The 15,205-nt window shown below is 48.3% G+C and overlaps 1 protein-coding gene across 4 annotated transcripts in view; it reads right to left on the bottom strand.

The window, feature by feature from the left end:
• The window catches only part of EPHB2 (EPH receptor B2), an 89,280-nt gene that overhangs the window by 12,233 nt on the left and 61,842 nt on the right, over positions 1-15,205 (bottom strand). For all 4 annotated transcript variants that reach the window (XM_072353973.1, XM_072353971.1, XM_072353970.1 and 1 more), the window contains exons 6-8: positions 5,038-5,162; positions 970-1,132; positions 232-340 (exon numbers count right to left, since the gene is read on the bottom strand). In XM_072353973.1, the coding sequence (XP_072210074.1) occupies positions 232-340; positions 970-1,132; positions 5,038-5,162 (397 nt within the window). The remainder of the gene's footprint in view (positions 1-231; positions 341-969; positions 1,133-5,037; positions 5,163-15,205) is intronic.

Below are 15,205 nucleotides of genomic sequence, written 5' to 3'. Positions count from 1 at the left end.
AGGATTCACAAGGATCATAGAACCATTAAGGCTGGAACGACCATTAGATCACATAGTCCAACCATCAGCCCATGTCTGTGACTGCTCATTGAGTCCCAACTCCTGAACTTTTTAACATTCCCATCTCCATCCTCTCCAACTTCTACCCCAGCCACCCTCCATCTCTAATTGCCACCCCTTTGCACAGCCCCAGTACAGAGGGCCTCAAGTGATGCTCTCAGACCGATCTACCTGTTGCACACAATAATGATGACGACAACAGCAATGAGAAACACCAATCCTGCTGCAGAGGAGCCAATGATGAGTGGCAGCTTCTCCTGGACACTGGTCTGGTACTCGGCTGAAAGGAAGAGGGAATGGGTTATTGCATGGATTGACAATACGTTCATCGAGGATGGCCTAGATTCTCATGGCTACGGCTATGGTGCTTCTTGGCTTGGATTTTGTCTGGGCTAGCTACGTCCAGAGCATGTCTCATGTTGGCTCTGACAGAGGATGTTCTCAAGCAGGAAGGCTGGATGGAACTATCCATTTTGGGAAGGAATGTTCAGTCCTGTGGATGCATGCTGTGCCTTGCTACTTGCCCTCAAGGCTAGAAAACTAGCTTGGCTTGTTTTATGTAGCTGTGCAAACGTAGAAAGTAGAGACCCAAAGCACATTTGTCATCAACAGCTCTGCAGATGAACATCATAAATTCCATTTCCTTTAAATCCAACTGAACAGGCAGGTGCCCATGCCAGAAAAGCTTGGCAGAAGTTGGCCTAGACTATACGATTCCGTGCATGGAATACCAAGTACCCACATCTCTCACCAGTGCTTGCCAGATTGAATAAATTTATGTGACTTATCAATGCGTGTTTTGATGGGTTTAGCAGGAAGGGGACTAGCACCACAACCAGTGCACCTCCATCTTGCTCAAGGCTCTCTATACCCTGTTTTGTGTTTATGTAGACATAGTTCAAGACTCACCTTCAGTCATGGTCTGGAAGTACATCTTGCCACTATACCGGCCATACCCAGCCACGGTACGTGCTCGCACTTGGAAGACGTAGATGGTGCCAGCTTTGAGGTTTTGCACTGTCACAGTGTTGGTGGGGCTCTTCACTGCTGTTGAATTCAACTCACTCAGGTTCTGCCAAGAAAATATACATCCATCATCAGAAAAGAGAGCCAAGGCGCTGGACATTGCACCAGAATCAGGCACTGCAATGCTCAGAAGTATAGAAATTCCAAATTTCTATCCTGCCCCTTTTTGTGCGGTTATTCACCCAATTTATCCTTTTCAGTAGCAACTCCCATCTGGCAGGTGAGGTTGCTTTGGCGGGGTCACTGGTTGGAACAGATCAGCTAAAAATCCTGGCAAGCTTGCAAGTGAGTCACTGAGAACTGCTGCCTTCAAGGGGCTCAGCAAGCCCACCAAGCACAGGATCACCAGTCAGGAGAGGTACAATTAGAAAACTATGGTGCAATTAGAAAACTATGACCTAATTGCTATCATGGAAACACTGGTGGGACCATTCACACAACCGGACCACGGCAATCGAGGGCTTTTTTGAATGGAAATTGCCTTCTATGTTAATAAATGGATAGATTTTGAAGAGCTACATGAGAAACAGCCACAGATGGGTTGATTTTGTGGGCAAAAATTAAGGTCTGGGCTAAAAAAAGACATCTGGTAGTTGGGGTCTACTACAGGCCATCAGATCAATGGGAAGCTACAGATGAAGCCTTCTTGCTTCAGCTACAAGAAGCATCACACTCACAGGCTCTCATCCTTCTAGAGTATTTCAACCTGACTACCCATTGGATAAGGAATTGGTTGGATGGCTGCAGCCAGAGGGTTGTAGTCAGTGGTTCTACATCCAGGTGGAGGCCAGTGATGAGTGGTGTCCCATAGGGGTCTGTCCTGGCAGTGGTACTCTTTAACACCTTTATCACTGACATAGGCAGTGAGATCAAGAGCAGTTTGATGATGGCACCAAGCCGAGAGGTGCAGTCGATACCACATAAGGAAGGGATGCCATCCAAATGGATCTGGACAGGCTCGAGAAGTGGGCCCATAAGAATCTAATGAGGTTCAACAAGGCCGAGTGCAAAGGTGATGCAATTGGGTTGGGGCAATCCCAGGTATGTGTACAGAGTGGGAGAAGGACTCATAGAGGGCAGCCTTGTGGAGAAGGGCTTTGGGGTTCTGGTGTGCTCAAGAAGCTCAATTACAGATACAAAGACAACAAAGATTGAAGAAAAGATGAGCTCACAGCACAACTGATTGCCCTGCTTGTGTAAAAAGGCCTCAGAACTCCCTTGAATCTTTCCTAGGAAGGCAAGGAGAGAAGTAGGTCAGGAAGTGTTTTCATTTTCACTGCCCAAGGGCTTGGATGAAACCTCCCAGGCCCTTGGATGGCATTAACACCACAGCTGTTTTAAAATCATCTGTCCAACTGTTAGAGAGTACCTCATCCCCACACTGTCATCCTGGAGGATTTTAAGTTGAATGCCACAGATATGCTTACAAGATGGTTTATAGGCTAGGAAACGGATGTCTGAGGAAGGTATGCTCATACCTATGCTCTCTAATCCCCTCATGCAAGGAAAGAGCATTTACGTGTCCCCACAAACCCATGGCTGGAAGCAGGTAGAGGGTGACTGCAGCTTAATCACTCTCCTCACACCTCTGTAGCACTTTCCCTCAAGCCTAAGAGGGCTAAGATTTAAAAATGGCTCGGTAAATCCCTTAATAAATCTACTCTTTCCCTTTGGCATATTGCTCAGACATCATCCTCTCAGCAGCTTGCTTGTTCCCTTCAAAAACCCCTCTCCTTTCACCCCCTCTGAGTTCCTCCAGCATGTCCAGGTGGTTTAAAGTCTGTGTTCCTTTGCTGTTTCTCCCACCTCACTTTTGAAGGGCTTTTCTGGATGATTTTGCTTTGAGTTGGAAAATAACATACTTCTTCCTTCCTGATAGACTTCATTTAGTGTCCTCATCTGGTTCTTCTCCCTCTGAGCCAAATCTATTCTGAAACTGAAGTCTGATCAACAAAGAGTTTCTTGAAACATGCACAGTCTGTGAAACGCCTGAAGGATCTGCAGAAATGGTTTCTAAAAAGTCATGTTTTATCAGCCAAAAAAAAAAGCAAAAAAAAAAAAAAAAAAAGCAAAGAAAAATGTCAACCAACTTCATTTGGCAGACAGTTCCTCTCTGCATCTGCACAGCAGCAATCTGTTGTGGTTCCTGAAGCAAACAGAGTCACACGTACAAAGCTAGTCCAAGGCTGGATGCCAAATAATAACACAAATGTGAATTTCAGCCCCCATGGAATCAAATGCATCAGCAGGGATGCTTGGATGTGCTGGGAGGGTCATTCTGGTTACTCTGGGGATGGATGTGTGGAGCCCACAGCTCCATAGTCTTCTGGGTAACATCACTGAGCAACTGGGAGTATCTCAAAAGCATAGAATCAAAGAGTCATTAAGGTTGGAAAAGACCATTAAGATCATCCAATGCAACCATTACATTTGCAATCCCAGTGGGGTATTTGATTAAATGTGTCCATTGGAAGTAAAAAAGATACCAAAAAATGTACCAAGAGGTTCAAAGCCCAGGAAGAGAGAACTGCAGTCACAGCACTTGGGCAGCTTGGGTTGTCCCCTCTGCCTGTCCTAGTGCCTCCTGAAAGCCTTTTGCCATAAAAACCATTGCCCAAGCGTGGCTTGGACCTCTTGTCCTTGAGATCAGGGACAGACCATGTCCAAATATATGGCAACAGGGGAAGGCAACAAGGGGAAAGCAGATGAACACCTTGTTGCTGGTTGCCAAGTCACAAAGAGCAGCTTCCCCTTTAGCCAGGCCTCCCCCAGAAAACTGAGGGGAAAAAAGAAAGAGAATGAGACTAAGAGAAAACAAGATTGGTGGAATGAACTGTCTGAGATCATTCTGAGTGTCCCCGGGGAAAGGACCCTTCTTGCTTTCCAGATGCGTCTTGTTACCTTCTCATCCATCTTGCCATGTATTCTGGGATCATCTCCAAGGGTCAAATAAAAGGCTGTGATTTATGCAATATAGGTCAGGACCTATTTAACAGTCTACAAAGAAGCTCCTCCCGCCTCCCTGTTCTCCCTCTGGCTCTTGGTGATGAGAAAATAGGTCACAGGCAGGCAGTGGGGGGGGATTAATCATTTCTTCCAGCAACTGCTGGGAAAATATTTTCAGTTCCATTTAATCATAAAGCTTTTTAATTAGTTAGTTTTCTTTTTTTTTTTCTTTTTTCTTTTTAACATATAGTTTATAAGCGTTTAGGCAAAGGAGCAGATTCCTGGAAGGAGAAAACTCCTGCTCTCCAATCCCCATCTCCATTGGGCAGCATGGATGAAGATCAACAGTCATGCAGAGCTTGGCATGTCCCGGGACCAACATCGGTGCAGTCTTCATGTCCCTTGGCAGACCAATAGGACACCACTCCTCCGCTGGGAGAAGGTGAAAGTGGGGACAGAAGAGTCAGAGCTATGGGATCCTTTCATATCAGCCTCACCTTGAGTTGGTAGTGCAAAATGTTCCCTCCATGAGGATCTGGAACAGCATTCCTCTGGTATAACACCCCAGGGAAAGGGGTTGAGGCTGCTGCACACAGGTGCAAGCTCATCATTGCTGCAAATGCAGTGACGCAAAATCTCAAAGACTGGACAGCCAGCTAACAAGATCCATCCTGGCACAACATGCTATGTGACATCCCTACAGTTTCCATTCCCCACTAATGGAAAGGGAAAAATTAAACCCTGAACCTGGCTGCCGGCTGCCCGGCTCTCCTTGCAATGGGTCTACCTGACATGAACAGGAGAGGTGAAGAAAGGAGAAGCTCCTCCTGAAAGACCAACAGTTACTTTGCCTATGCACTGAGCTGCAACCATCACTCTGCACCACAGTGCTGACAGCCAGTGCCACCCACGCTGATGAGCCAAATGCAGTAGCCAGTGCACACCCTTTGCATCACCTCCCCTCCCCAAATCTTACAGCCAATCCCTGCTAAGGCCCCGCAGTACCTTCTCATAATATTGCAGCTCATAATCCAGGATGACTCCATTGGGCTGGTCAGGTTGAGACCACGAGAGGGTAATGCTGTCCACAGTGCGGCTAACCTGGTGCATTATGGACACAGCTGAAGGAGCTGGAAGAGAAAGAGAGAGGCCTCAGTCAGTTACTTGCATGGACATGATCACATCCCCTGGCTGGAGGCAGGCAGCTGTGAGTTTCTGCTATTTGGAGCTACTGAATTTGCTTCCAGCAGTGGCAGGACTCTTGAGGGGTCCGGAGATCCTGGTCTTTGCCTTTAGAAGACATTAGTTAAGGTTTTCACAGCTCACATAATTAGAAACCACGTAGGGCAGCATCTTTGTCAAGAGAACTGGAAAGAGATCACTCATTCCCAGGCAAAGTAAGCCCAGGGTTGGAGCAAACACAGCCTTGTTCTCTTGGAAACGTGCTACCAGCCCAGCAATATATAATCCTCCTTGCTTGCCATGGGGAAGTAGGGGGTTTTGTACTTTGACATTTGCATAGAGAGGCTTTATAAGGAACAGGCAGACGCAGGAAGCAAGCAGCTTCTCTCCTGCTTGGTGTGCTGGGTCTGCAAGTTGCACATGCCAATCAAGGGAGGTGTGTACAGCAGCGTGAGCATGCAACACAAACCTGACCTGACATGCTGACAATGGTGAGTCTTCTGCCGAGTCAGAATGCCCTGGAAATAGCACACCCACAGACGCCTCTTGTCCCACTGAGCACAATGGGACCTTCCAGCAGCTTCTCACACAATCCAGGCAGCTGCCCACCCTTTGCACTGCCCTGGTGTTGCCTATGTCCAGGTAGGAACACTGCAGTCTGAGCTGTGCTGACTGCAGGTGAGGCAGGGGCCACCATGTGGATCTACCACCCTACTGGGTAATGCTCAGCAACTCTGCTCACTCCTTAATGTCCCAGTCCTCCACATTCAGGGCCCGTATTGACACACAGGATCAGTTTCTCATGCTGGTGCTAAGAGAAGACATAGGTAACATTTCTGGATCCTGTTAGCTCTTGCTCCTGCTATGAACAGGGATACCCTCCATCAGTGATCAGAGTCCCATCCAGCCTGACCTTGGGTGTCTCCAGGGATGGGGCATCTACCATTACTCTGGGCAACACAGTCCTAAACACTGCTCCAGGATGGGGCTCTGAGCACTTGATGGAGCTGTGGGTGTCTCTGTTCAATGCAGGGAGGTTGGACCTGACGGCCTTTAAGGGTCCCTTCTAACTCAATCCGTTCTATGATTCTCAGTAACTGCTCTTGTCATCGAAGACATCAGGGAACTGCTCAGTAATGAAATCACAGAAAGATTTAGGTCAGAATTGACCTCTGGAGGGTTCCAGTCCAACCAGCTGCTCAGTGTTGAGTACTTTCAAAGTCACATCATTGCGCTTAAGGCCCACGCCCAGCTGACATCCAAATACATCCAAGCATGGAGATCCCACAGGCTCTCTGAGTACCTTTCCAGAAGTATTTAAAGCATGCAGACCAATAGCTAAAAAGGAAAGAGACACACACAAAAAAGCACAATCTGGGATAGTGCTACCCAGTGATAACCTCATCACAAGGTGCGATGCAGCTCTAACACAAGCATCAAGCACCTCTGTGACCAGCCTCAACCACGCCACTGCAAAATCTCTAAGCTGACTTCCTTGAACTCTTGTTTCTGAATCAGCTATAAGCTTCCGTTTGGTCGCTGAGTTATTTCAAAGCAAACACGTAACAAACTGTGAAAAAGAGAAGCAAAAAAAAATAAATAATGAAGTCTTTGTTCTTTCATCTTGCTTTGTGCAAAGCTGTTTCCAGGACTTATCCGGAGCACGGCTGGGCTGCGAATGCCAAAGACTCGATGGCAGCATTTAACCTGGCACTGTGGGACCGGTCACCTTGTTCCATGAGCAGTGATTCCTCTTTGTTGCCTTGTGACAAAAGAAAGACAGCTTTGGTGACCATTTCCAGGTCAGCGCCCAGCACCAAGGATACTCCTTTTGCCACTGGTTCTCCCTTGCTCATGGAAGGGGTTTGAATTACTGTTGATGTGGATAAGGGATGCTTTTTCTTGACTGAAATGCTCGAGCCTCACACTATTTCAAGGTAACATGAATGATTCAAGTCCTTCAAAGACACTTTTCTACATCCTCGTTATCTGGTCCGGCCTCAGATTCTTTGGATTCCTCTTAGAGGAGCCCCGTGGCTGGAGAAATAAACCATGCCAAAAGTACTGCTGGAGTGTAAAACACGCTTAATGAAAATCCTCTGATATAAAAAAGGCAAGATGACCTGAGTCCTGCTGTAACAAAACCTGCAGCGCATGGGGAGGAGAGGCAGCAAAATCTCTCATGTTGTGATGCTGTGCAGAAGCACAAGAGGAAAGCAAGGGATGCTTCCATGGTTGTCACCCTAGGGGTCCGTTCTGCCACAGAATGAGCACAGCCCTGACTGACCATTTCCCATGGTAAGTCAAGCACCTGCTGGGGAGGAAATGTAAAGTCATCACTTGCTCTGGCAAGAGAAGCAGCACAGACACAGTGATGCTCAGCTTACTGAGTATTTACCTTTTGTACAAACAAGAGAGGAGCTCCAACAGCAGAGAATCACAGCACGGCTCAGGTTGAAAGAGCCCTTAGATACGATCCATTTCCAACCCCTGCCGTGGTCTGGTTGCCCCTCACCAGATCAGGCTGCCCAAGGCTCCATCCAGCCTGGCCTTGGGCACATCCAGGATGGGGCACCCATTACTTCTCAGGGCAGAAGACGATGCCACACGCATATGAAGAGTCTTGCCAATGTCAAGGTCAGTCTAAAAGACATCCTGCATGAGTACTCATTTACTCATTAGCAAAAGGGGAATGGGCAAGGAAAGGCCTCCTTGTTGCTTCTGTTTCACCACAGACTAAACCTACCAATGTGAAGTGCTTTGGTACCTCCCAAGGCAGTGTTTCTGGCCAAGATAATCACCTTAGGTACCTTACTTGTGTACAGTTGAAGCTCAAGGGACTATACTGGGTTTGCTTGCTGATGGACCTCTCATCTTGGACTTTACTGATGAGCTTATTAAAGTCTTATTAGTTAGAGAAACAGACAATTCTTGGGCATGCAGTGCACCTACCCCAGGTGCTGGGCTAGCATTCCCTGGGCAAAGCAGGATGAACACCTTGTCTGTAACCATGAGACATATGGTGGAGCTGGATCAAACTCTAAGCAACCTCATCTAACCATAATAATCACTGGGGAGGAGCTGGACTAGATGGTCCAGCTGCTCAAGGAGGTGGTGGGGGTGTTCAAGGAACATGGAGGCACTGAGGGTTGTGGTTGGTGACATGGTGAGGGTGGGCTGACAGTTGGACTTAAAGGTCTTTTCCAACCCTAATGTGATTCAGCGTAGCTGCAACATCTGTGGTTGACTGTGTGTGTGTATATTGCAGACAGACATCCAGTTTGCTTTGAAGTCTGCAAATTACAACAAGCCCATCAAGCCTCTTGGGAGGCTTCCCTTTGTGGTTACTTGCCACGTTATAAAATGCACATTTTAACTTTCAGGTTGAAATTTATGGACTTCAGCTTCCAACCGCTGGATGCTTTCTGCTTTTCCTAGCAAAACTAAGGAGTCAAGAAAGTGAGTTGTATCCAGATGAAATTAAGTAGAAAAAAAACAAGAAAACATCTTCTTTTCATCTTCTGTAACCTAAGCAGACCGAGTTTCTTGCGTGTTTCACACATTTATCAGCCCACGTATCAATCTGATAACCTTCCTCTGAAACCTTCCCCATCTTTTGCTAATCTAGATCTCAAAACAGATCTCCCAGCCACTAACAGTCAGCAGCATCTCCTCCCTTAGGTCTGATATTCCTCACAGTGTGACCAAGTCAACGCTTCTCCAACAGCCCAGTTCCTACAAGGCTATTTTGCAGGACTAGTGCTCCCTTTGTGTTGTGCGCCTCCATTTTCTTCTTGTTCTTTATATTATGCTGAGGGAAAGGAGAGCACAGCCACAAGACTGAGGTCTGCTCTCTGCCATGTGCTCTGCAATAGGATTGTTTATTCTCTTGCCTTTCTCAATGGCAACCCCAATGAAAGGAGCACAATCTCACCTCTAATGCTGACACGAGACTATGACCTTTGGAGCTCTGGGTGCCTTAAAAAAAGACCATCTTGACTTTAAACCAAGCACTTCAGGACCCAGTCTGTCTTGGCATCCCCTACAAACCCTTCTGTCCTGCTGGGAGCAGGGTGAGAGACCCCAGATGCATCAAAATTAGTGTAATTGCTGAAACTGTTGTGTCAACCTTAGGGCAATTCATTATGATAAAACTGACAAAAAGCAGCAGGAGGGCGTCACACAGTGAAGAATCATAATGGGACAATGAGAAATAAATGGGTCTGTTTTCCTCCTTGGTTTTACTCCTGGGAGATGTAGTTTACAAGCATTCTTAGCAAGCTCTTATGCTTCCCCACACACCTATCTCCAAAGCACTAAGTTTTGTCAGGCTGGTTAGGAGTCCCAAGGACAGCTGTTGGGCACCTTGCTCCTCCTATTCAGCCAGAGCTGAAGTTATCTTTCTCCCAGACTCTCCCACTCCTGCTTTTTAAATACCCAAACGTGAACTCCTCCTCTATCCCACCTCTACCTTTACATCACAGAGAGAGCAAGAATAAAGAGTGCATCATCAGGTCTCGCTATGGGGGAACAGCCAAGCATCTTCCTTGCAGGCACTGAGTAGCACAAGCTGTTGCCCTGTGACAGTGCTGGTCCCTGTGCAGACTGAGATGTTGCTGCTGTAAAGGCAATAGAACTGGGCTAGACACTACATCTGTGCCAAGCAGGGAAGCAAAGCCCTGGATGCCTCAGGCAGCACCTTCTGCAGCACTCCCTGTTTGATGGGGAGTTGGGTAAGACCATGTAGCTCCAGGCTTTGGAATGCTGGGAGACATCAGGCTCTTTGCACAGCTTCTTGTTCATGATCTGTCCATCCATGTGAAATGCTGCCTATTGCAATCTGCCCCCCATTTCACACCTTGCCCCTTGTCTCCTTCACCTGCCAGCACTTCAAGCTCAGCCTTTCACTCCTCGCCTGTCCGTGGGTCAGGGCTATTGAGATCCCTATAATCAAAGGGCCTCCATTCCTCCTTTGGATTAGCTGGAAGAGTCAGGTTACAGGCAGCAAAACCACTATCTCTGATCACTTTAATACCACTAACCCATGTCATGTCAGACAGAGTCAACATTTGCTCTGGAAAACACGACAGAGAGAGAGCAAAGCCAACCCGACCCACAGCCTCTCCCCAGCAACACTTTGAAATTACCCTGGGGAAAAAAAGAGGTGAACAGCTGGGAGTTTTCCAGCATCTCCTTGGAGCCCTTCTGACAGATCTCAGTCCCTGAAGTGTCAGGTTACTGGATGGGGAACTGCTTTTATTATAAGAGGGTCAGTAGGGAATTCTGGCATTTTCAATTACCCGCTCGCAGGAGCGGCTGTGATCCAGGGTCAGGATTAACTGCGTGACCTCCAGCTGAAGACGGAGTGGTAGGGAAATGCAGCATGATGCTGCAAGGCACCAGCTAGTCCGGAGGCCAAGGGACAGGGCAGAAAACAGAGAGATGGGGAGAAAGCTGCTCTCTCTGGTGAGACCGAAGGGTGATGCTGTGCAGCAAGGAGGACGTGCTGTGATCAGTCATGGAGCACGGGCTTCCCTGAGCCTGAAGTCACAGGGCCTGGTGACATCTAGGCTGGGATCCAGGCTCTGTAGTGCATGAAAGAGAAGTTGGAAATGATAAAAAGGCACAGCGCCTTTGTGCAGGGCTGTGGGCAGCTGAGATACATGTGCCTGCCTCCCTGCAGGCAGAGATGATGCCTAAAGGACGATCCCCTTTGAGAGCCTATGAAGAAATTCAAGTGCCTGAGAAGACCAACATGAAAACAGTTGGCATCCAATTCACTTGAGAGAAGGGATGTGGTTCAGCTGGCAAGTGACATGGCTTAGTGGGCATGGTGGCCATGGGTTGATGGCCTTGATGATCTTAGTGGTCCTTCCAACCTTAAGGATTCTGTGATTCCATGATTCCAGGTAGTGCTACCAGGCTGATACCCACGTTGTTTGTATGAGGAGTGCCTGGAAAATTTCACAGCAATCCTCATCTCCAGCCTTTCAAGTCTGTAACCACAAAACCATGACACCCCACATGCTGGAAAATCTTAAAAACACAGTCAATCCAAAACTGGCTCCTGGCTCAGGCCTCTTCTAAATCAACAAAGGTTTGGTGTAGATTACAGCCTTTAAAGCAGCTCCTAATGCCACAAGCCCAGTCACTTGGCTCAGGCAGAAGAAGGCTTGTGGCTGTCTTTATGTTCTTTGTTTAACTGAGTTTGCAGCCTTCATTTGCACGCTGCCAGCCTGCGCACGGAGAAGGGCTGGACTTTGTTCTCAGCACGGAGAGGAGATGCTCCACTGGCACTTTGGAGAACCTCATCCAGACACAGATATGGGAGCAGGCTCGGGGTCAGTCAGCACCAGGTCCATCCCCACCTCCACATGGAAACCTCATCTGCTCCAGATCAAGGCAGCAGCAGCAGTAGCACAAGAAGCTGGCAAGAAGCAACAAAGCTGGCAGAAGCCACCTCTCCAACCTGTTCCCCAGATATGCGCTATTTTCATAGAAAGTGCTTAATTGCAACCTGAAATGTTCTTAGAAACATCCCCGTTTTGGAAACTGCAAAGATAAAAAATGGAGCAGAGGAATCTTTTTTTCCTGATAAAAGCTTGGAAGAAGGATGGCTGCTGCAGTGCATCCCCTCCCACCCACTGGGTCTGGCTAATTTGAGGCTCTGCCAGGCTGCCTTCCGCTGTGAGCTGGGAAATTCTGCAGCTATCAGGATTATTTTATCTCTGTTCCAACACTGTGACCCTGAATTTTTTTCTTCCTAGCACCTCTCCCTGGGTTTCTCCTGGCTCTCTGTGGCTTCATGTACCTGCTTCTGGCAGCTCCACCTGCCCAAATGCTGGCACTTGGTGCCTCGTGCGCAAGCAAGGCGATTAGCGCTGCAGATAGTTTGCCAAGTGCAGCAGTAAAGATAAATCACCCCTCCTGAACACAGAAGCAAAAGGTGAGCACCTGAGCCATTCTGTTGGCTCACACACAGCAGGGCCAGCAGCGCATTGCAGGGAGGGAGGGAGGAGTTGATTCACCAAAGGGGACTTTCCACCCCGCATCCATCATGGGTGGTTTTTTTGTCTTCCACACAGAGTCAGCTCCAGATGCTTTGGAACAGGTTTCTGAAGCCCCGGGCAGGTGTGGGAGAAACAGTCCTCAACTTCACAAAGTAATTTATGCAACAGGGAAATCTGGAAGTCAGCAGGTGGAAGAGCCCACAGAGCTGGTAGTGGGAGAAGAGCATCTGCTAGGAAAGCTTGAGCCATGCAGATTATACCCTGCCTTGCCAGCATCCCCCCCAACTGCCCAGCACAGAAGCAAAAAGAGGAGTCCTGAAGAGCCAGCAGCTGGCAAACCTCCTGCCATCTGGGAGCCCTGGCTCCAGGCAGTCTCCAATGGGCAGAGCAGAGGAGATTTGGGCATGGCTGGGGCTCTCCCAGGTGCTCAGGCCAGCTGCTGCCATGCCCTAAGCCAGCCCAAGGCAATAGGCTGGGACATCAAGTCTTCCAAAGAAGAGGAGGACCTTAGAAGTAACCCTACAGTAGCTCAGCAGATCCATTCCTGCTATCACACAGGCATACAGGCTTCTGCTGTAGTGTCTCTACCCAAAGCCCATCACTGACCATTCTGTACCATCTATCTTGCTTTAATAGCACTTTTCTCTATTTGGTGTCCCTCCATCCTACTACACACATACACACAGCAATTACACCCTCCTTACCAAGACTAAACACACAAGGCTTTTCTGGTCTCCACTCTGGAACATGGGCTCTCCTGTGTCCTCCTCTCTCCTGTCCTGTATCTATCAGCCTTTATTGGCTCCTTTCAGTTGTCTCCTATTCATGGTTTGCCCTTGGGTCTTACCCAGCTGTCTCCAACATTTGGTCCCAATGGCAACAAAACAGCATCTCGGTGTCTAAAGACTGGATGCCTTTCTCAAAGATGTTTCATTCACACACTGGGCTGAACGTGAGGTTAACAGACAGGCAGGGTAATCTATAACATCTCTGGGCCTGAACATCTCAGTGTAACATAGGACAAAGTCCACAAATGATAGCCTAGGAGCTTCAGGTTGGACATAATGAAAAGCTTCCTCCGCTCCGTGTGACACAAGAATCACTCATATAAGGAACAGGTTCCCAAAAATCTGGATGTTCTTGTTTCCCCAGACACTGGGAGGTCCTGAATTGGTGTAACCTGCAGAGCAGATCTTCCTCCTCCCTTCCCAGTGAGCAGCAGCCACAGTCTGATACCGAGAGCTGCTCTTCCCATTTGCTATTTCAAACTTCCCTGACCAAGGAGCCCTTTCCTTCCCCATGTTTCCCAGGCATTCAGCTCATCCACAGCATGAACAGAGACTGAAAATCCTCCCAGCACCAAGATTAACCCCCTCCCCAACCCTCCCCAAAAGAATGCCACGAATTAGCAAGCAGGAGCAGTGTGTTGTCACAAGTGAGAGGGCTGACACATGGCATGGTTCTCAATTAGTCAAGTGCCATTATCCCAAGCATTGGGCCATGCTCAGCTCCTTGACCCCTGGCTTCTCTCCTGCTCCTTCCCTCCTGGGATGCTGGCACGCCTCTCAGCTCCCATCTCATCCACCCCTCTTGGCATAGATTTCTGGTTCTGGAATGGCTGAGAAAAGGGGTTTTTTTGTGGCACCCTAAATCTGCATGGCGTGTTTGTTTTCTTTTAGGCATCAAGGTCTTGTAAGATAGGGGTGGATGGAAAGTCCTGGACGTGCCTCCATACAGAGCTGTAGGGGAGCAGTACCATATGGCAGGGAAGCAGAGGATGAGCCATTGGGTTATGCTGAGGTTTGGAAACTCAAATGTAGGTCTTGCAGAGAGGCATACTGCACTATGGAAGCTGAATGTGAAGGGACCAAGACATTGTCACAGAGACCATCAAGGATGTAAGAGATCCTCACACAGCTGAATGAGGCTGCACAGTCCTTGGATGTGTAGAACAAACATTGAGCAACCAGAAAGGAAAGTAGTTTAGAATGAATATTAGTGAAATCCAGACCAGAAATTAGGTACGTATTTTAAATGATGGCAGTAATTAATCACTGGAGAGATGTGACAGCGATGAACTGCCTTTCAGAGGCTCAGACTGGCATCCCTGGAGGTGCCCAAGAACAGACTGGATGGGCCCGAGCTGGAAGGGACCCACGTTGGACCCCCAAGCCCAAATCCAGGCTGTGCACAGCACTACCCAAACCCAAACCCTATGGCTGAGAGCTGTATCCCAGTGCTCCCAGTGTGGGGCTGTGCCCACTGCCCTGGGGAGCCATGCCATACCCACTGCCTTCTGGTGAGGGGACCCTCACCCATCTCTGATGCAGCTCCATGCTGCAGCCAACAACTCCCAGGCTCAATGTCCCACTTTCCCCATGCACTCTCCTCCCAGTACAACACCCTCCATTCTCCTGTCCTGGCTCTGCCTTTGTGTGTGCAGCTTCTTTTACCAACTGCTAATGATCTACACCAAAGCTGCCAGGCAGTGTAAGCTGAAGAATTCAGAACCTCTAATTACAGAGGAATCTGCAAGCAGACAGTTACTGTTTAGTGCTAATGAATAGATACATTAAGGGAGACATCACACAGGCTGAGAAGTGTGAGACCTGATAATGAAGGAGTATCAAACAAGGAGGAGGATGATCAGGGGACTGCAAGAAGATTTGCCTTCAACTCAGCTTTCTGCTTCTCACTAAGATGAGTTCATGGGTGACCGAAACATTTTTGCATGTTATCTCTCTGAGCACTGTGTGTGCCCAACCAAGCGATGCCCATCTGCACCACCGCTGCCCTACCAACACCACCATCCATACCCTGCAGCAAGCACACGCCACAGCCTTCAAGCAACTCTGTGCCAATGCAACAGTCCACAGCCACCCAATTTAGTGTTGAAGTTCTTGTCCAGGAACCCTAGGGAACGTTCACACTCCTTGCACACAGTCTGCAGCATTCAGACCAACCACTTGCTTGCTTCCTCA

Source organism: Excalfactoria chinensis, chromosome 20, assembly GCF_039878825.1.
Source record: "Excalfactoria chinensis isolate bCotChi1 chromosome 20, bCotChi1.hap2, whole genome shotgun sequence".
Classification (NCBI taxonomy): Eukaryota; Metazoa; Chordata; class Aves; order Galliformes; family Phasianidae; genus Excalfactoria; species Excalfactoria chinensis.
The sequence above is the reverse complement of the archived record's forward strand: the minus strand, read 5'-3'. Positions and strand labels throughout refer to the sequence as shown.